Raw genomic sequence first — 22430 nt, 5'->3', positions numbered from 1 at the left:
GATGTGCCCGGGGACACTCTAGGACCAGGAGCCTGGCCTCGGAGCTGTGGTGGTGACCAAACCCAGCCCCATCTTCCCAGGGCGAGCAGTGCACCTGGTGTGATGGCAAACCCCACACAGCCAACAAGCACAGCGAGCGCCTTTCTCTTCAAACTTTCCCCCCAGTGGAGTAAGGGCATCGTGATGAATAAACTAATGATTCTTGAAGTTAAACAACAATTTCAAGAAAAAATTGCCACAATTTGCCATATCTTCATGGATCTTACTGTGTTTTCAATGCTTCATTTTATTTTATGTGATTTTGGTCTTTTGAGGTCAAAATGAACATGCAAGATTTCTCACCCTCAGTGCTACTGACATTTGGGGCAGGATAATTCTTTGTTGTGGAGGCTGTCCGTGCACCGTAGTGTGTTTAGTGGCGTCTCTGGCCTCTACCCACCAGCATCCCCTGTTCAACTGTGACAACCAAAAATGTCCCCAAACATCACTGAATGTCCCCTGGAGGGCACAATCATCTCTGGTTGAAAACCACAGCTTTCAAAGGTTGAACTAGTTTCTTGCTAGTTTGGGGACTAGGTGTAGGTAGTTAGTCCTGGTGTTTGCAATCTCCAGGCAGTGCTCCTCCTCTATCTGTGCACTCACCCTCTGGTCTGGTTACTTGGGAATGGCAGTCATTGTTGGGCAGAGGGACACTGCTGGGGGCCCGCCATTTGCCAGCTGGCTCCCATCCAGCAGGGCTGGAGATTGTCGTGTTGGGTTAGGTGCGCTGTTCCCGGGGTTTGGCGTTGGGTTTTGTCGGTGTTGTTTGATTAGTAGTTATGTTATTTGGGGGCCCTAAATTCAACACGAGGGCTCAGACTGGGTGGGGACTGTTCCTTCTCTGCAGAGACTTATTCTTAGACACGTGCATCCCTCTGAGCCGCTCAACTATGAATACACAGCCAGGGCCAACTGACCTCTGTGGATGTGGGCCAGAGACAGGGAGGCAACGTGATGGAGACATGAGTTCCAGGCACTGAAAAAGTCCTCCTTCTTGGTCATCACCTGTCAAATGGACAAAAGGAAAACAACCACTGATGATACTCAGAGAATCAAACTGAGGACTTAGGCAGATGGCAAATACGCACATTTTCAAGACAACCGTAAGCGTGGGCATGTTGCAAGGCTGGCCTCTGTGACCCACAAAAGCTAGTCATTAGATGGAGAAATGTCATCAGCGTACTGTGAGCCCAGTTTATATGTTTGTATTGATTCCTCACACATATCAAACACGGCCACTACCAGCTGCCAGTTCTTGAGATGTAACAGGCGTTCCAGAAATGATTTGAAGGGGAAAGCACATACTCAAATTAAGGGAGCCTGTTCAATCTGGTCATTCGCTGCCTTAAGAATTCTAAATACCACAACTAACGACTCGCGTCTAATCCACAACAAAGCCAAGCCACCTCCCACCCTCCCTGTTTCCACTGCAGGCAGGCACTTCCATTTGTTTTCAAGTTGTTTCTGGAACGCCTGTCACATCTCCAGAATTGGCATTCAGGAACGGCCGTGTTCGATATGTCTGAGGAACTCACATCAACCTGGAATCTGGACTCAGAGGACGTTCCTATCATTTATTCATCTAACCAACAGCCTGTGTGGGTCTATTCTGTGTACAACATCTTTCCATCACTCTAATGAAGGGAATTTTTTTGCTTTGTTTTGTTTTTTAGTTGGAGGGGAGTGAGGAAATATCACAGGAATAAAATAAGAATGAAGAAAAAGCACGGAGAAGAGAAAGATGCCGAATCACGAAGCCGGCAGTTACAGTGATGGGGGTGGAGCCAAAGGCAGATTCTTATCTGACCCGAGAAGAGTGTTAAATTCAGCACTTCTGACTTTTCTTTGTATCTTCTTACCTTTCTTTGTTTCGAATGCCTAACGGTTTGATATTTAAACTTTTAGCAATTTTCTTTGCTCAAAGAAATAACACTCAAATAGAAAGTTCGACTCCGTGTCTCTGCTTCTCTTGGTTTTAAACTCACAGCCTGCGCGCTGTGGTTGGAGGGTAATATCCCTCCCACGGTTCTCCAGTTCCCGCAGGGCCTGAAGGCCTCCACTTTGTAAAATCCCTTTGGAACAGAGTGCTTTGTGCTCCAATGGAAAAACAGGGTTGCAGCAAGCCTATGCCCATGTAGAATTGAGCATGATTACCTGTGGTAGCAGGCACAGTTTGGAGGACCATGTCACCCGTGCCTCGGAGTCCCCACCTAACCAGGTGTCGCATGACAGTCGAGGGAGAGGATAACATCTATGTTGCGCCCTGAATCAATATCTCTCTGCATTGGTGTCACAATTACCACTGAAAAGGTCAGGTGGAGATATGAAACTCTCAAAGGACAGCCTGCAGAATGTCTTCAGGAGAGGCGAGGACAAGAGCTGGCCAAATACTCTGGTCCCCAAACCCTACCCATCACTGTAGAGACAACGCCGGGAAATCCACACCAGGGCCCGGAGGACAGGCTCTCCTAAACATGTATTAGCTGTCCCCTACCATTACATGGGAGGGAGAGAGGCAGGATAAAATATTGTGCAGATGTGTCCAAAGAGAATCAAGGGCACTTTTAAATTTTTTAAAAACCCAGTGTGCAGATAAATCTTTCACTGCCCTGACTAGAGAGAACCAGGGACAGACAATTGGCTGCACAATGTAGAACCGTGCCTGAGGAAGGGACCTCAGATGGGAAAACCTCTCAGAGGGCCCTGTGCAAAACTTGCTGTGACTGCGCCCCTCAAAAAGCATGAGGCAAGAGGAAAAAGCAAGGGAAAGACCCCTTGAAGGCTGCCCGCCAGCTCCTAAGTGCTTTTCCTTATATGTCAACATCCCAGTGCTGCTGCAGGACCTGCTCGCTGGAGCAGGCTCAGTGTAACGTCATCCCTGCTGGCAAGTGTCCCCTCACCCCCACTCCCCAGGCGGGAAGGCTGGCCGGACTCACTCCCCACCAAAGGATGGCACCGAGGACTTGGGACATGTTGACAGAAAGGCAGCTTCACTAGGGCAGATGTCCAGGAAAGCGACTGATGAGAAGCCTGTGTCCCCTTGAATTAGAGTTTATTGGCAGGAAATAATAGGACGAAGCCAACTGTGGGCTGCACAGTGGTACACGTCCCGGTGGGGTGGCCCAGGAGCAGTGTTGCGGGGTCGCATTCCATCCCACTGTCAAGTAATCAAAATGAGCAGATCATAGGTCACACTCTGGTTCAGCATCCACATGCAGACTCAACATCAACTCCCTAGGATCGCTGCCCACCATTGCAACCCAGCTGAGCATTGCCTATTCGACACGCGGGATTTTAAAGTGTTCTTATTACCCAAACAATTAGATAATGACAGAAATCAAATATCTAACCCTCTCACCTTACAAACCTTCAAATGACGTTTCAGGAGAGAGGATTTTTTAAATGGTATGGTTGTTCTTTACTTCAAGCAGTAAACCTGCTACTGAAAACATGTGTGTCAATTAGCCTTATGCAAATGAAATCCTTCTTAAAATGCACCAGATTACAAACACTGCTTTAAACCCTTTATTGCGTTTGCTCACGTAGTCTTCAGAAGCCCCGGAGGTAGGCATTATTGATATCTTTTGATATGTTCATTTTGCAGGTAGAAAAGTGTGACACAGAAAGGTTGAGGAACTTGACCAAGGCTGCAGAGCTGGGTTCGGACTGGGCATCCCAGATTCTGAGCCCATGTTCCTAACTACAAGCTACATTGCTTCCCAATGGACTAATGGGGGGTTAGTTGGTTAGCAACACCTGCCCCTCCCAAAGACACAGTTTATAAAGATGCACTGTCACATGTGGTCATGTTTAATGTGAACCACGCCCCACACTTAAAGTCTCTAATGACAAGTGCTTATTTCCTAATAAATCATTCACACAACTGAGACAGAGCTGAATTCATAAAGAAACCCTTGTTGGCCTCCCTTTGAGTGGATGCCCATATCCACTCCCCCTTCTTCTTTTCTAGAAAAACCCCAAATAGCTTTGGACAGCATTATAGGCAGTTAAAAATACTTACCTCCCTACAGAGGATCTATTAAAAAACCTCAGCTGACATCACATTTAATAGTAAAAGACTGGGCGTTTTCCCCCTAGGATCGGGAAGAAGACAAGGATGTCTGTTATCACCATTTCTATTCAACATTGCGCTGTAGGTTCCAGCCAGGGCAATAAGGCAAGAAAAAGAATTTAAAGGTGTAGAGACTGAAAAGGAATAAGGAAAACTGTCTTCATCCAAAAAGACATGATTTTCTATGTAGAAAATCCTAAAGGATATATAATAAAGCTACCAGAACTAATAAGTGAATTTAAGCAAATTCACAGGATACAAGATTTTTGATATACGAAATGCAATTCTATTTCTATATTCTAGCAATGAACAACTGGAACTTGAAATAAAAATGCCACTGCAATAGCATCAAAAAAGTGAAATGCTTACAGATACATTTTACAAAAAATGTGCAATATCTGTACACAAAAACTAAAAAACATTGCAGAAGGAAATTTAAAAGGAGCACCCAAAGGGAGAGCTATCCTGTGTTCACAGGTCAGAGAACTTTCTATTGCTAAGATGTCACTTCTTCTCACATTGATCTATGGAATCAACACCATGCCAGTCAAAAATCCCAGCAGACTTTATTTGTAGAAACTGACAAGCCGATCATAAAACTTACGTGGAAATACAAAGGACCTGGAACAGTCAGAATGATTGTGAGAAAAAAAAGTTGGAGGATCCACATTAACTGATTTCAAGACTTACTATAAAGCTGTAGTAAACACAATAGCGTGGTATTGGAATAAGGATAAAACTACAGATGAATGGAAAAAATAGAGTCCGAAAATAGAGCCACACATGTATGGTCAACTGATTTTCAACAAAGGTACCATGGTCATTGGAGGAAAAAAACAGTCTTTTCAACAAATGGTGCTAGGACAACTGAAAATCCACATGCAAAAACAGATAAATAAATAAAAGAACCTCAACCCTTACAGCACACCATACACAAAAATTAACTCAAAGTGGATCATAAACCTAAATATAAGAGCTAAATCTACAAACCTTCTAGAAGAAACCATGGGAGACAATCTTAGAGATGTTGGGTCAGGCAAAGATTTTGTGAGATAAGACACAAAAGGGTTGAATTTCTCCAAAATTAAAATTCTGCTCTATAAAGATACTGTTAAGAAAATGAAAAGGCAGATAATGGATTAGGAGAAAATATTTGCAAATCATGTATATAATAAAGAATGTACATACAGAATTTATAAAGACATCTCACAACTCAATAGAAGAAAACAAAATCCAGTTTAACAAATGGGCAAAAAATTTGAACAGACACTTCACCAAAGAAGATGAACAAATGGCAAATAAACATCTGAAAAAGAATTGAGAAACGCAAATTAACACTATACTGAGATACCACTGCACATCCACTAGGATGGATAAAATGAGCAAGACAGGAAATACCAAGTATTGGCGAGGATGTGGGCCAACCAGAAGTCATTCCTGGTGGGAATGCAAAACGGTACCACCACTTTGGAAGACAGTTTGGCGGTTTCTCATAAAGTTAAACATATACTTACCCTAGAACCCAGCTATTCCATTCCTAGATATTTACACAAGACAAACAAAAACACGTCCATGCAAAGCCTTGTATCAGAATGTTCATAGGAGTTTTATTCATAATGGCCCAAACTGGAATTGATCCATATGTCCACCAACTGGTTCATGGATAAACAAATTACAGTACATCCATACAAAGGAATACTACTCCACAATAAAAAGCAAGGAACTACTGACACATGTGACAACTTGGACGGATCGCTAAAGCATTTTGTCAAGTGACAGAAGCTGGATACAAAAGACCATATACTATGATATTTCATTTATATTAAACTATAAAAAAAGGCAAACCTATAGCAAAAGAAAAATCGGTGCTTTTCAGGAGTCAGAGTCAGGGGAGGGGACTGACAGCAAAGAGGCATGAAGGAACTTTTCGGGGTTACGGAAATGTTCTATACCTAGATTGTGGTGGAGATTATAGGACCAACTGCATTTGTCAAAACTCACTGATTGTACACTTGAAATTGGTGAATTTTAATACCTATAAACTTTAATATATATAATTCATATATATATACATACACACACAGACAGTCAGCCCTCCCTCTCCATGGGTCCCACATCCATGGAGTCAACCAACTGTGGATTGAAAGGCCTATGATGGCTGCATCTCTAGTGAATATGAACAGATTTTTTCCCTGTCATTATTCTCTAAACAATATACTATAACAACTATATACATTGTATTAAGTATTATAAGTAATCTAGAGATGATTTACAGTATATGGGAGGATGTGCATAGATTATATGCAAATACTATGTCATTTTATATAAGGGACTTGACCATCCGTGGATTTTGGTATCTGGGGGGGTCCTGGAACCAAGCCCCTGTGGATCCAAGGGATGACTATGTATACACACACATCTATATGTATATGTGTATGTATATATGTGTGTGTGTGTGTGCGCACATAACAAAAGCTGATTTAAAAAAATGCTTAGCTCCCCAGACTCCTTTGCAGCTAGGGTTAGCTATGCCAGCCGCATGGCCAATGAGAGTAGGCATATGTTTGCCAGGTGTGCTTCTGTGAAAGCTATGGTTTTCCTGACAAAAAATGATACCCTGAGCTGGCATGTGCCCTTTGCTCTTTGTCCTTTTCCCTTCTCCCTGCTGGGAACTTAGCCACCTCGTGAGTGCAGGAATAGTTAAAAGCTGCATACTAAGGAGTTATACTATTCACCCAGGGCTGCAGTAACAAATTACCACAATCTTGGTGACATAACACAACAGAAACGTGTACTCTCACAGTTCCAGAGGCTAGACGTCATGTCTTGGCAGGACCATGCTCCCTCCAAAGGTCCTAGGGGCTGACCCTTCCTTGCCTCTTCCAGCTTCTGGTGGTTGCCAGAATCGTTGGCATTCCTTGGCTTGCAGATGCATCACTAAAACACCTAAACATCTACCTGCATCTTCACAGAGCATTCTCTTCTGCCTCTGTCTCTGTGTCTCTCCTCTTCTTACAAGGACATCAGTGATGTTGGATTAGGGTCCACCCCACTCCAGTACCACCTCATCTTCAGTTGATCACATCTGCAAAGACCCTATTTCCAAATAACATCACAGTCACGGGTACCGGGGGTTAGGACTTGAACATATCTTTCTGGAGGACGCAACTCAATGCACAACAGGAGGGTAGAGGGGGAGGAGAGCAAGAGTTGAGGTCCTGCCTCTGTCATGGAGACATGGCACTTTCTACACTCTAAGCTCCTGTCTTGGCAGCATTTAAAAAACTCTTCCCTTTCTACTCAGCCCCAAATCCATTTGCTGTGTCCTTTGAATTAGTTTTCTGTGCTCGCTCTTAAATCTGCCCTGTCCCTTCTAATGTCACTTGGACAGAGGGCAGGAGCAGAAGGAGAGAGTCCAGTCCTGACCAAGGCACGCTTAGAGGGTGAAAGAACCTCGCTGAGCTTGGACATCAGATTCCATGACACATGCTAGGGGCCGTGGGTCTTCAATTATGCCCATCAAATACGGAGTATAATACGACATGAAGTTATTTTAAAATTTTGTGTAGAGAAGTAAAAGTAGGTCAAACAATGATTGTTCCTCACTCTCCTCTTTTCCCCTCAGGACAGCTTCTCCCACTGCCCGCAGCCGCCCATCCCCTAGGCTCGTGGGTCCGGTGTTCAGGAGGGAATCAGCCCTGTACCTGCCTGGCAGATAACCAACCACCTGTAAAGCAATGGAAATATTGCAAGTTGGATCATCCCAGGCCGCAGAGTCTTTTTCTCTCTCCTCCTTCCTTTTCTAATTCTACTTCTTTGCAGTAGGCGAAGCCTGTGGTCTGGCTTCCCCAGGCTTGGCCCTGCTCCAGCAGATGCGCCCCTGGCCCCCCCTCCCCTCTGCTGTAGATCAGCCCAGGCTCGGGGAGCTGGGGGTCTCTCTGGGTCTCGTGCGCATCTCTCTGGGACTGCACTGTTGGTGTGGGCAGAGCACAAGGCCATCTTTCTCCAGAGTCCCCACAGCCCCTCCAGGTTCCCTTGCTTCCTCAGGGCTTTCTCACAGAACTGATGGCCCTCCGCCCTGGGCCAGGGCCAGAACAGGCCATTCCTCACCTGCTCAGCCCACATCTCTGCCTTCCTGTCTTTCCTCCTGTGTGACTTGCTGTCTTGTCTTTCTGTGTGTGTGGTCTTTATATATTTTCTGCCTTCTTGTATTTTTTAAATCCTTCTTTTTAAAAAATCTTTCTATGGTTCTCTCTCTTTCTCTCTGTCTATAAGTTCTTCTTACCATCTCTCTTTTTTCCTAGCTTTTACTCAGCCACTTTTCACTCTTCTACATTTTGAATCTTTATGTATTTTTCTACTTTTCTGGAGTTTTTCTTTTGCTTTTCTAGACTTCTTTTTCTGTTCCTTTCATGCTTCTATTTCTGTTTTTCTGTCCTTTTTCCCCTGTGATTTTCTTTCTGTCTTTTTTCCTGGGCTAATTCAACTGCCTCCTCTTTCACTCTTATACGTTTGCACACCAAATTATTTTGTCCTTTCTCTTTAGATTTTTTCCCCATTTAACTTGGTTTCCTCTGCTTCGCTTTGGGAAGAGGACCCCTCCTGCCACCAGCAGCCTCTCTTCCTGCACTCTGCCCTCTCCAAAAGCCACTGCCCTCTTCCTGCACTGACGGGAGGGTGCTGGTCAGTCCTCTGCTAGTGTCTTGCAGAAAGCAGGGTGGCTGGGTCCAGCAGCTGGCAGGTCACTGGTGGCTTTTGGAACTGGGAATATGGGCTTCTTTGTGTCTTTGCCCTCTGAACCTGAGCTGTAATTCCAGACAGCCAGCTAAACAAATCTCAGTCAACATCCTGCGACATCCTGGAAGAGAGGACACAGAAGGACACCCTTATATCCACTGTTCCAGCTTGCTTCCTATGAGAAAGAGAAGTAAATATGCTCAAAATGCCCCAGAGAGGGCTGTGTCCTGGCTTTGGGGCCTGAAGGGAAGGCCGGCTGTGGAGTTCGTACGTGGTCTCAGAGCCTGGGTCTGAGTTTAGGGCCCTTTGTCTACCACCTCCACCCCCAGCCCAAGACCCTTGCTGGTCCCCGGCTCTGCCCAGGCGCCCTGTGCCAGAATCTCTCCTTCCCTCAGAAGGTGGCAGGTGGCAGCCCTTCAGGGCGGAGTGGATGGAACCGCCCTTGTCCGAGGAGATAACCCCTGGGGTGCAAGGCTGATATTCACAGCACATTTTCCTGGAGAAACACAACATAAAAATGATGAACGGCATTACAAGGTGAAGGGGTCCAGCGACTAGGACCTCCTGAGTGCATGCACGTGCCCTGCAGTGCCTGTCCCTGTGGAAGGAAGACACTCTGATTTCACCGTGAGTTTCAGAAAGTCCGGTTATGGTCCCTACATCACACAGTGGAACAGAGCGGTGTCTAGCCCCAGAGAGCTCGATCTGCCAGGGCAGCTCCTGCTGGCTTCGCCTCCCCAGTCCCCAGTACTTGTTCCGCACAGCTCTATTAGTGCAGACATCCCTGTTTAAGAGAGGCCTCCGCTACAGACAGCCTGGTCCACAGCAGCAGGCATACCATCTTCCCCAATGGTGCAGGGTGCAGGTCTCAATAAAGGTGCAAAGACAGGCAGGCGTGTGGACACACACACACAGCACCCCTCTACCCTGAACCATGTCCAGGCCCAGAACACACCCCCTCCCTCTTCAGATTTCTGCACGTGCAGTTCTCTCCACCAGCCCTGCGCCTCTCCACCCCACCTCTGCCCTCTGCCTCCTCCTGGTTTCAGGAGCCTCCTGACAGCTCCTCCCTCCCCCATGCGGTCCAGGCGCCCTCGTCTGGGCTCCCACGGAGTGGGCACATCCTTCCAATGAAGGTCTTGCCACACTGAAGCGTAAGCACCGCCCGACCAGCTCAGCTCCCAGCAGTCGGCAGGACAATGACCGCACAAAGGAACCACCTCGCACAGACGGGTGGTGAGAGTGGAAGTGGACTCATGGGGATGGAGTGGAAAAGAAACTGGATTCAAGGGGCAGTGAAATAATGAGAGGGAATTCACTAGAGAGGGATGTATGCAAAGGAATGCAGGGGGCTCCTGGTCAGCCTCTCTCTGCATGGCACTTATGGGGTCTGCTGGGTCTCTGGGGCCTCTTCTCTCACATGCACTGTCCTCCACCATCCTCTGGTCTGGGGCCTGGCATTACGATCAGACCCCAAAGATGGAGTCCATTCCTCATGAAGTCCTGACTACTTCTGTCACACACAGGAGAGTGTCGGGATGGAAGGGCAGCCCCTCTTTGATCTGATCTGTTTCTGAATCTTTTCCCTACTAACGAGTAACTGAAATTGTCGGAACACGAAATCAATAGGGTCTTGGAAAAGGGCTCCTAAAATTGAATATATTGCTTCCTAATTTCTCCTCCTTTTCCTCTTTCATGTCAAATTAAGAGTCTGCTTTTCATTACTTAGCCTTTCAGAATAGAAAATGACTGTTGGATGACACGTTCTCTTCGGTCATTTAGCGTCCATTTGGACTCTATGCTCCTGAAACCGATCTTGATAATTTTCAACAGATATGTAAATAAACAAATGCCTGATACCTGCTCCATTTCTTAACAGCTTCCTCATTTTAAAAGCTCCTTCTAACCGTTCCAGTGGACGGAGGAAGAGAAGGGGGAAATCAGGAGGCCTTAAATAGATTTTACAGGCACCAAAGCATGCATTTGGAGTACTGTCAGCTAGAAAGATCTTGTTTCAATAATAACGATCTTTGCATTTAGCTGAAGACTACATTATGGAACCTGACTGCCCTTGGTGACTGCTTAAAGCTGACATAAGGCAGAATAATGTACATTTAATATGTGAAAGAAATTAGGCTCAAGATCCTAGTTTCCTGAATCTCTGCAGCAGCTCAGCTGGTGCCTGGCCCACGAGACAGCTGGAGGAGGCATTCCTGGGGCTGTGGGTGAAAAGCAACGGGTACAAGAGGCAGAAAACCCACCCCATGGGGGATTTGGAGGTAATCCAGTGAACAGGAGATCGGGATGGGAATCATGGAACCCACTGCTGTTTGGAACTGCTTAGGGCTCTGCGTTTCCATCTCCACTACCGGCATCCTACCTTCCCAGTGTGTGAGCGGAGCCCTGAGCCGCTCTTGACTCCACCTCCACTTTCTCCCCTCAAACTGTCCCAAGTCTCACCAATGGGCCCTCCTGCTCACTGCCCCTGCCCCACAGCTCCATCTGGATCCTAGGTCTTCCAGTGCGATGGTTGCTGTGAGCTTCCAAAGGGTCACCCTCCCAGTACTGACTCCAGAATGATCTTTCTGATGCCAACGTGCTCAGGCCACAGCCCTGTCCCCTGCAGGGAAGTGAAAGCTTCTCAGCCTTGCATGCAGGGTGCACAAGGCTCACCACAGTGAGGACCCACCGGCCACCACAGTCACCCTCTTGCCAGCCCTTTTAGCCCAGGACCGGGGATGTTGACTGGCTTGAGGCTCAGGCTGAACATGTCAGTTGCAGGCTAGTATCCCATGACTTGCCTCGAAGGTCCTGCCCACCTCTGCCTGGGGCTGGTGTGAAAGGGCAGGCTCTGCTGTTTATCATGCAAGTCTCAGCTCCATTCAAATGCTGCTGGCCAACCCACAGAAAGGGGCCGCCCTCCCTCTGCTCTAGACCCCTCCCATGGCACTTCCTCCTTGACCCATATTATTGCCCCCCATCCCTCCGAGTCTGAGTGTGCATGGAGGACAGCCATCATGTCTAAGTCATCGTCACAGCACCAGAACTTGCATAGTGACGGGTGCCCTATGTCACTGGGGGGCAACATCTTTCAAACAAGGAACTGTTCAGTAGAAATAAAAATGTTTACAAGTATTCTTTTTGTTTCCTTCATTGTTTATTTAAATACATATCTGAAGCTCCAATGAAGCATTTTTATTTCACTGTCACTAGAAGGCTGATATTTTTGGCTAACCTTTTACAAATTCTAACAAGGCACAGATTTCAGAACATCAGGACAACCTGTGTGACCTTCTATGTGCTTGGAGGGGAGAGGGGTTTGAGATACTTGTGAGTAAGGGGTGAAATAGCACCAGGGATTAACAAGCAACAACAATGAAACAGCCTATGTGAACAGCCTGAGGTGCTGGTGAGCAGGGAAGGAAGGGCAGCCGGTCACCAAGAGCTGCCACATGAAATTCTAACTCAGTAAGTGTCTGTTAGTCCCCACTGCCAGGCAGCTAAGCTGGAGGCGGACAGGCTGGACTTAGTACTGCATCAGTGGAGACGCCAGGCTGGGAGGTGTTAAGCCCTTTACAGGGATGTATCTGACTCTCTCCTTTGCATTATGCTGTGTCCTAAAGTCATATACCATCTATGTGCCTGGTCCCAAGTGCCTCATCCTGATGGAGGCCCTTGCGACCTGACAACTTTATCGTTTCCCTTTCCTCAGTCCTTCAATCAGATGGTTGGCTGTATAGCAAAGCCTGGGCCCTAGGCTGCCCCTCATTACAGAAGAAACTTAACAAATGTCCTTGATCCCAGATGACTGTGAGGGTCTACCCACTGGCCTTGTGGAAGGGCAGAATGAAATAGAACAATAGGCTCATTCCTGTTTACCCCAATACTACCATCTCTAGTAGCATCAAGCCCCAGGACAAGTCTACTCCCTAATCACAGGACTTCAAGAAACTGCCATTCAAGCCCACAGCTAACATCATACTCAACAGTGAAAGGTTATGAGCTTTTCCTCTAAGGTTGGGAACAAGACAAGGGTGCCCTCTCTCACCACTTCTATTCAACAAGGTACTGGAAGACCTAGTCAAAACAATTAGGCAAGAAAAAGAAATAAAAGCCATCCAAATTGGAAAGGAAGAAGGAAAATTGCCTCTATTTGCAGATGATATGATCTCGTATATAGAAAACTCTAAAGACTCCACCAAAAAACTCTTAGAATTGATGAATAAATTCAGTAAAGTTGCAGGATAAAAAATTAAAATACAGAAATCAGTTGCGTTTCTATACACCAACAATGAAATATCTGAAAAAGAAATAAAAACAATCCCACTTACAACAGCATCAAAAAACCAATAAAATACTTAGGAACAAATTTAACTAAGGAGCTGAAAGATCTGTATATGAAAACTATAAGACAGTGATGAAAGAAACTGAAGAAGACACAAATAAATGGAAAGGTATCCCATGTTCATGGATTAGAAGAATTAATACCGTTAAAATGTACATACTACCCAAAGCAATCTATAGATTCAATGCAATCCCTATGAAAATTTTAGTGGAATTTCCCCAAGAGATAGAAAAAACAATCCTAAAATTTATATGGAACCATTAAAGACACTGAATAGCCAAAGCAATCCTGAGAAAGAATAATGCTGGAGACATCACACTTCCTGATTTCAAACTACCTTACAAAGCCTTAATAATCAAAACAATGTGGTACCGGCATAAAAAAGGACACACAGACCAATGGAACAGAATCAAGAGTCCAGAAATAAACCGCCACATGTATGGCCAACTACTATTTGACAAGGGAGCCAAGAATACTCAATGGGGAAAGGATAGTCTCTTCAATAAATGGAGCTGAGAAAACCAGATAACCACATGCAGAAGAATAAAATTGGGCTCCTATCTTACACCACTCATAAAAATTAACTAAAAATGGATTCAAGACTGAAGTATTAGACTGAAACCATAAAACTCCTAGAAGAAGTATAGGGAAAAAGCTCTTTGACATTGGTCTTGGTGCTGATCTTTTTGATTTTGACACCAAAAGCAGAAGCAATAAAAGCAAAAACAAACAAATGGGACTACATCAAACAAAAAAGCTTCTGTACAGCAAAATAAACAATCAACAAAGTGAAAAGGCAACTTATGGAATGGGAGAAAATATTTGCAAACCATCTATGTGATAAGGGGTTATTATCCAAAACATATAAGAAACTCAGTAGTAAAAAAAACAAATAATCCAATTTTAAAAATAGGCAGATGACTGGAATAGGAATTTTTCTAAAGAAGACATACAAATAGCCAAAAGGCATATGAAAAGATGCTCAACATCACTAATCAATGGGGAAATGCAAGTCAAAACCACAATGAGATATCATCTCACATCTGTTAAAATGGCTATTATCAAAAAGACAAGAGACAATAAGTGTGGGGAAAAGGGAACCCTTGTGCACTGTTGATGAGAATGTAAATTGGTGTAGCCACTATGGAAAAAAGTATGGAGGTTCCTCAAAAAATTAAAAATGCAACTATCATACGATCCAGCAATCCTGCTTCTGGGTATTTATGTGAAGGAAACAAAATCACTATCTTGAAGAGATATTTGTACTCCTATGTCCATTGCAGCATTATTCACACTAGCCAAAATTTGGAAACAACCTAAGTGTCTACCAATGGATGAATGGATAAAGAAAATGTGCATATATAGACAAGGGAATATTATTCAGCCATGAGAAAGAAAGAAATCCTGCCATTTGCAACAACATGGATAGGCATCATGTTAATAAAATAAATCAGACATAGAAAGACAAATCATGTACGATCTCATTTATATGTAGAACCTAAAAAAACCAAAGTCACAGAACAGAGAGTAGAATGGTGGCTGCCAGGAGTTGGGGGTTGAGGAAATGAGGACATGTTGGTTAAAAGGGTACATTGGTCCCGCCCTGTGGCCAAGTAAAGTTCCTTGTACTCAGCTTCGGTAGCCTGGGTTCATGGGTTCAGATCCCGCATGTGGATGTACTCCACTCACCAATCACACTGTGGAGGTGCCCACATACAAAAAAATAGAGGAAGATTGGCACAGATGTTATCTCAGGGCGAGTCTTCCTCAGCAAAAAAAAAAAAAACAGAGAGAGAGAATTACATCTTAAGCCTACACAATGTTATATGTTAATTATATCTCAATAAAGGATGAAAAAAAACCCAGCAGAGACAAAAAGGAAAAAAAAGAAAGAGAAAGAGAGAGAGAGAAAGAAAGAAAGAAAGGAAAAGAACCTGTTGTTCAATATTCAGTCACACACCCCAAGTCAAACTCACCAGTAATTATGTGCCATAAACTAGAAAAACGTCATTTCTATGATATGCTCTTCAATCATGAGCCCAAAGTTGGCACATGTCCCCACAGATTTGCCTGTCTCTGAAACTAAGCTCTGTCTTGCCCCCTTGTGCTGTCTGGGTGACTTGCCAAGCTGTCCATGACTGGGCCTCCGTCATCACTTTGGCCAGGGCCTGCTTCCGGTGCTCCAGCCTCCCAGTTGTCAAGATCTCTGTAAAGAAGGTTCAGAATCTCTAGGGGTGTATCTGCCTGCCTTCAAGACCAGCCCTCGACAGCTTGCCTCTTGCCAGCCTCCTGTGATCCTGGCCACTGGCCTGGACCACCCATCATCCGTCACCACGCTCTCTGGATTCCACGCTGCTGGCTGGCATGTGCACCCACCACTGTGTTTCGGTGTGCCATTGAGAAGTGTCTAGCACAGAATTGACACTGGGTGAATGTTGTTGTCATTGGTTATTTCCTCTTTTCCCAAATTAGTGTATCAAGATTCAGCAGGTGAGGTGTCCCATTGGAAATTTCTAAGTCTCCAATTTTATATATGAAGATGACCACGCGCCTGTAAATGCATACAGCCTGTCTAAATGCTGCAGAGCACTGTTTAATGTATACCTTTAAATGTTGTAATTGAGGTATAAAACACATACAGTCAGATGTATATATAACATGCATAAATCTTAAGTTTACAGCTTAATGATTTTTTTGCCTTTGTTTTGAATAGCTATACTTTTATTGAGATCACATTGGTTTACAATATTACATAAATGTTTTACATGTGTATACACCCCGTAACCACCCAGACCAAGATAAATAAATTTTCCATACCCTGTTTTGTACTCCGTCCCAGTGAATATCACACTCTCCCATTATCTGATTCTCATGCCACCATCAGCTAATTTCACCCTTCTTGAATGAATGTCATATTAATGGAATCATACATTATTAACTCTTTTATGTCAGGCTTCTTTCAGTAAACATAACGTCCACAAAATTCACTTATGCTGTTGCATGTAACAATAGGTTATCCTTTTTTGTTGCTGGGTAGAAGTCCATTGTATGAATATACCATAATTGGTTTATCCAGTCTCATGCTGATGAACATTTGGGTGTTTCCAGTTTTGAGTCCTTATTGATAAAGCTGCTGTAAACATCCTTGGATGAGTCTTTTTGTGAGCGTGTGTTCATTTCTCTCCGGTAAATAGCTAGGGAGAGAATTGCTGGCCATAGGGTAGATATATACTTAACCTTATAAGGAGCTGCCAAACTGTTTCGCGGAGTGGTTATTACCATTTTACACGACCAGCAGCGCTGAAGAAAGTTCTCATGATGAAAGTTTTCACCAAGGTTGGGTGTCATCAATCGTTTTAGTTCAACCCACTTTGGTGAGTGTGTCGTGGTGTTTCTTTGTGGTTTTCATTTCTATTCTGCTGATGACTAATAAGATTGAGCAAAGTTTCGTGTTCTCACTACCATTCTTTCATCTTCTTTTGTGAAGTGTCTTTTCAAGTCTTTTGCGCAATTTTTCTTGGGTTGTGTCTTTTTATTATTGAGCCGTAGGAGTTCTTTATACATCTGGATAAAAGTCTTTTGTCAGACACATGTATTATGAATAATTTCTCCAAGGTTATGGTTTGCCTTTTTGTTTTCTTAGTGGTGTCTTTGGAGAACAAAAAAAATTTTTAATTTTGCAAAAACTCCAATCAATTGGTTAATTTAATAGTTAGTGCTTTTTATGTTTTTTTCTAAGATATCTTAGTTTACCTCAACTCCACAGAGATATTTTCCTATGTTTTCTTCTGAAAGTTTTATAGTTTTCACTTTCATTTTAAGTCTATGTTCAATCTCAAATTAATTTTTGTGTACTATATGGGGAATAGTCAAGGTTCATTTTTTTCCATTCAGATATTTAGCTGTTTCCTGCCTAATTTGTTGAAAAAATTATCTTGTCATCATTTAGTTTCCTTCATACTTCTGTCAAAAATCAAATGGACATATATGTGTGGGTGAATCTGTGAACGCTATAATGTTCCGTTGACCTGTTTATCCGTGTACAGCCCAACACTGTCTGGATTATTGCATTAGCAGAAACTCTGAAATCAGGTAGTGCAAGGTCTCCACATTTCTTCAACTATTTTCATAGTTGTTTGGGCTATTTTAGGCCATTTGCATTTCCACATGAATTGTCAAATCAGCTTGTGGGTCTCTACAAAAATTCCTGCTGAGATTTTCATTGAGATTTTGTCGAATCTACAGACCAATCTGTGGAAAATGAGCGTCATAGCAATATTGAGTTTTTCCATGCACAAACGAGCTATCCTTCTCCATTTACTTAGGTTTTCTTCAATTACTTTCTGCAACGTTTTATAGTTTTCAATGTATAGATCTTGCATTGTTTGAATTTTTATTGTTAAATGTATTCCTAAGAACTTCATGCTCTTTAATGATATTGTAAATGTTTTAATTTTACATTTTATTTTCCAATTGTTTATTGATAGTATATAAAAATAAAATTTATTTTGGATATTGAGTTTGTATCCTGCAACTCTGTATTGATTTATTAGTTCTGGTAGTGTTTGGGGCCTTCTTGGTGAAGTCTTTCATATTTTCTATGTAAACAATTATTTCATCTGCAAATTAACACAGGCTTATTTCTTCCTTTACAATCTGGATGTCATTTATTCCTCTTTTTCTGCCTTGTTGCACAGCTAGGACCTCCAGTGTAATGTCAAGTAGAAGCAGTGAAAGTGGACATTCTCATCTTGTTCTTTATCTTAAGGAGGAAAGTAAATGATATTTTTCCATCAGATGTGATGTTAACTGTAGGTTTACTGTAGATGTGCTCTTCCAAAGTTGAAGCAATTATTTTCTATTCCTACTTTGCTAAGACTGTTTTTTTTTTTTTTTTTTTTTACCATGAACTGGTGTTATATGTTGTCAAAACTTTTTTTCTGCATTATATAATCATAAATTTTTCTCCCTTATTTTGTCAATATTGAAAATTTCACTAACTGATATTTAAATGTTAAATTAACTTTGCAGTCCTGGAATAAACACCACTTGGTGATATATTTTCCTCTTTTTATACATTGTTGGATTCAATCATTACTATTTTATTCTATATTTCTACCTATATTCATGAAGAATAATGATTTATAATTTTTTCTTTGTAACATACTTATGGTTCTTGGTATCAGCCTTGTGCTGGTTTGTTGAAAGAGTCTTGTGTAAGACTAGCATTATTCTGTCTTTAAATGTTCGATAGGACTCAACAGAAAAACCATCTGGACCTGGAACTTCCCTTGTGGAATGTTCCCATTACAAATTAAATTCATTTAATACATATTTTTAGACCTTCTATTTTTTTTCTTGGCTTTGAAGTTGTGTTTTTCCAGGAATTTGTTCTCAGTTCTTGAATTTATTCACATAAAATTGTTTATAATATTCCCTTTTGTATTTTTAATGTCTGTGCTGTGTGTTATGACATTCTCTCTTTCATCTTACGATATTGTTAGTTAGTGCTTTATCTCTTTCTCTCTTGATCAATCTTACTCGGAACCGATCAGTTTTATTAATCATTTCAAAGAACAAACTTTTAGGTTTGCTGATTTTCTCTATAGTTTCTTTCCTACTTTATTGATTTCTCTCTAACTTTTATTATTACCTTTATTTTACTTATTTTGCTCTTGTTTTTATAGCTTCTTAATGTGGAAGCTTAGTTTATTTATTTAAACCTTTTATTTTCCAAGACAAGCATTCCAAGGTATAAATTTCCCTGTAGGGAATCCTTTCACTACATCCCACAAAATTTGATAAATCGTGTCTTTATTATCGTTCGGTTTGAAGTATTTTCTAATTCCCTTGATTCCTTCTGATTAACAAATTATTTAAAATGTGTTGCTTAACATTCATATATTTGAGAGATTTTATAGATATCTTTTTGTTACTGGCCTCTAATTTAATTCCATTTTTGATAGGGAATATATTCAGCATTATTTCGATCTTTTAAAAAATTATTGAGACTTATCTTTTGGACAGCCCTGTAGTTCTAGGTGTAGTTTTCAATAAACGTCTATTAGTGCTAAATAGGTCAAACTGGATGACAGTGTTGTTCGTATTTTTCTAGCCATACTGAATTTGTCTACTCGTTCCATCAATTACTGGATTTGTCGGTTTCTCCCTTTGGTTCTGTCAGTTTCTGCTTCATGTTTAAGTGACTGTTATGACCTACCTATTTCAGATTATTCTTTTAATCTGAAAATGATTAATTTCAGATTGATCCTTTCAATCATCATGAAATGACCCTCTTTATCCTTGGTAATACCCCTTGTCTTAAAGTTCAATTTATCTGAGATTAATATAGCTTATCTTAGGTTCTAGTTGCATGCTATATCTTTTTTTTTTGTCTGCGTCTTTATCTTTAAAGCATGTAGATGGGACTTGCTTATTTTCAACCCTCTATGACATTATCTGCCTTTTAATTAGAATGTTCAGTCCATTCACACTTAGTGTAATTATCAGTAGTGTTGGTGCAAATCTACATTAGTGCTACTTGTAGTCTGTCTCCCGGTCTTTAATTTTTGTTCCTTCTTCCCTGCCTTCTTCTGGATTCGCTAAGGGTTACTCTTGTTGTCTCAGTCTACCTTCTCTATTACAATACATGTCCTTTACTTATAACAGTCTGCCTTTAGCTAATAACACTTCATGTATAACGTAAGAACCTTATAACAGTATAATTCCATGTAGACTACATGCCATCTTTTGTGGTTTCATTGCCATATATTTTAATTTTATGTACATTAAAATCCTAAATAATTATAATTATTTTTGCTTTAAACAGCCAATTGAATTCTAAAAAATTTAAGAAGGAAAAGTATCATTAATATTTACCTACACATTTTGCATTTTCAGTGTTCTTCTTTAGATTTGAATTTCCATGTATTTTCACTTTGTTTCTCTTTAAGAACGTTCCTTACATTTCTTGTAATACAGGTCTGATGACAACAAATTCTCTCAGCTTTCATTTATGTGAAAATGCCTTTAATTTATTTTTGGTACATATCTTTCCTGGATCTAGAACTCTAGATAGACAGTATCTTTTCCATTGTCTTTCTGGCTCCTGTTTCAACCATCATTCTTATCATTGCTTCTCTGCTTCTAATGTTTTTTCTTCTCAGGCTACTTTTATAATTTATTATTTTTAGTTTTCAGCAGTTTTACTATCATGTGGACCTATTTTTATGTTTGTTTGTTTTTAATCCTCTCTGCTTGAATCTTGCTGAATTCTCTCGATTTGTGTGCTGTCATTTAAAAAAACATTTAGGGGCCAGCCCTGGTTGCGTAGTGGTTAAGTTTGGTACGCTCCACTTCAGTGGCCTGGGTTCAGATATTGGGCATGGACCTACACCACTCATCTGCTAGTGGCCATGCTGTGGTGGTGGTACACATAAAAAAGAAAAGAAGAGGAAGATTGGCGACAGATGTTAGTTTAGGGTGAACCTTCCTCAGCAAAAAAAACAAAAAAACAAAAAAAACCACAACATTTGGCTAATACCTTTTCTATTCCATTCTCTCTCATCTTCTTTGGAGACTCCAATTATGTGTATATTGGAGTGTATGATCTTGTCACACAGGTCACTGAGGTTCCGTTCATTTTATCAATCTTTTTTCTCTCTGTGCATTAGTTCAAATGATTTCTATTGATGTGTCTTCATGTTCACTAACCCTTTCCTCTGTTGTGCCCAATCTGTTGTTAATACTATCCAATTAATTTTTTATTTATAGTACTGTATTTTTCAGTTCTATCCCATTTGGCTGTTTATTTTTTTTCACAGTTTCAAAAAGTCTCCGGAAATTTTCATTTATTACATCTTGTCCACCCTTTAATAAATTCATCATATTTTTTTAAAAGCCCTTGTTTCTAATTTCAATATCTGGGTCATTTTTGGGGTCTTTTTCTATTGACTGATTTTTCTCTTGATTATGGATTCCATGTTCCTGTTTGTTCACATATCTGGTAACGTTTTATTGTATATTGGACACTATTAATAATACTCATTCTGAATCCTGTTATCTTGTTCTAAAGAGTGTTGAGTTTATTCCAACATGCAGTTAAATCACTAGCAGACAAAGTTGAATTTTTGGAGACTGGGTCCTATGCTATACGAGGAAGAATCATTTTGGTTTTGCCTTTAGTCTCTTTTAATTTTATCTTTGGTGCTTGGGCAAATCCCTTTTCTTGGGACATAGTTTTATACTTAAGGCTTTGCCTTTCTGGGGTTCAATGGAAAGCTCATACTCCTCTAACTCAGCAGGACTGAAACTACAAATTCTGCTTTCGATGTGGTAGGCAACAGTTGAATTCTCTGCTCAGCTCTTTAAGCCTTCCAAATTAAAGATCCCTGAGCTCTTTGAAGTCTTGTCCACCCATGCATATTTCAGACATCAGTTAAGCACCTGAGTGGGGGTCATACACATATTTTGAAGTTTCCCTCTCTGTGGGCCCCTCCTTCTTTTTGGACTTTCCCCTTCAATTCTCAGTCTTTCTGACAATCTCAAACTCCATCTGCTGACTACTCAGGACATTACGATCAAGGTTTCCAAGTGAACTTCCTCTTTTACCTAAATGTAGGAAAAGGCTTTCTGTCAATTAAAATCCAGAGGCAATAAAAAAAAAAAAATTACTACATTTGACTACACAGAAGTTAAAAATTTTTTTTGCATGGCCAAAAATCACCATGAGCAAAGTCAAAGGACAAGTGACAAACTGGGAGAAAAATTTTGCAATATGACAAAGGGTAAGGATCCTTAATACAGAAAGTACTCTTAAAAATTGATGGAGGCTGGCCTCATTGCCGAGTGGTTAAGTTCGCATGCTCTGCTTTGGCGGCCCAGGATTTTGCCAGTTTTGATCCTGGGTGTGGACATGGCACCACTGATCAAGCCATGCTGAGGCTGCATCTCACATGCCACAACTAGAAGGACCCACAACTAGAAATATACAACTATGTACTGGGGAGCTTTGGGGAGAAAAAAGGAAAAATAAAATCTTTAAAAAAAAATCGATGGGCAAAATACCAAAAACCCTGTGGATAAATGGGAAAATGAGATGAATAGACAATGCATGAAAATTAATGTTAAAATGGCCCTCATACAGATGAGAAACTGTTCAAACTCACCCGGAATTAGAGAAATGTAAATTATACCAACATAGTGATACTATTTCTCACATATCAGATTGGCAAAAAA

At 41.6% G+C, this 22430-nt stretch overlaps 1 protein-coding gene across 15 annotated transcripts in view; it reads right to left on the bottom strand.

Annotated features, from left to right (window-relative positions):
- The window catches only part of ACOXL (acyl-CoA oxidase like), a 360313-nt gene that overhangs the window by 77893 nt on the left and 259990 nt on the right, over positions 1-22430 (bottom strand). For 12 of the 15 annotated variants that reach the window (XR_011525904.1, XR_011525903.1, XR_011525901.1 and 9 more), the window contains one exon: positions 957-1044. The exons of the other annotated variants lie outside the window; for them this stretch is intronic. Coding sequence is in view for 8 of the 12 variants with exons in the window: in XM_070572146.1 (XP_070428247.1) it covers positions 957-1044 (88 nt within the window). In the remaining 4 variants the exon portion in view is untranslated. The remainder of the gene's footprint in view (positions 1-956; positions 1045-22430) is intronic. 15 annotated transcript variants of the gene reach the window in all.

The sequence above is a fragment of the Equus przewalskii genome, chromosome 14, assembly GCF_037783145.1.
Source record: "Equus przewalskii isolate Varuska chromosome 14, EquPr2, whole genome shotgun sequence".
Classification (NCBI taxonomy): Eukaryota; Metazoa; Chordata; class Mammalia; order Perissodactyla; family Equidae; genus Equus; species Equus przewalskii.
The sequence above is the reverse complement of the archived record's forward strand: the minus strand, read 5'-3'. Positions and strand labels throughout refer to the sequence as shown.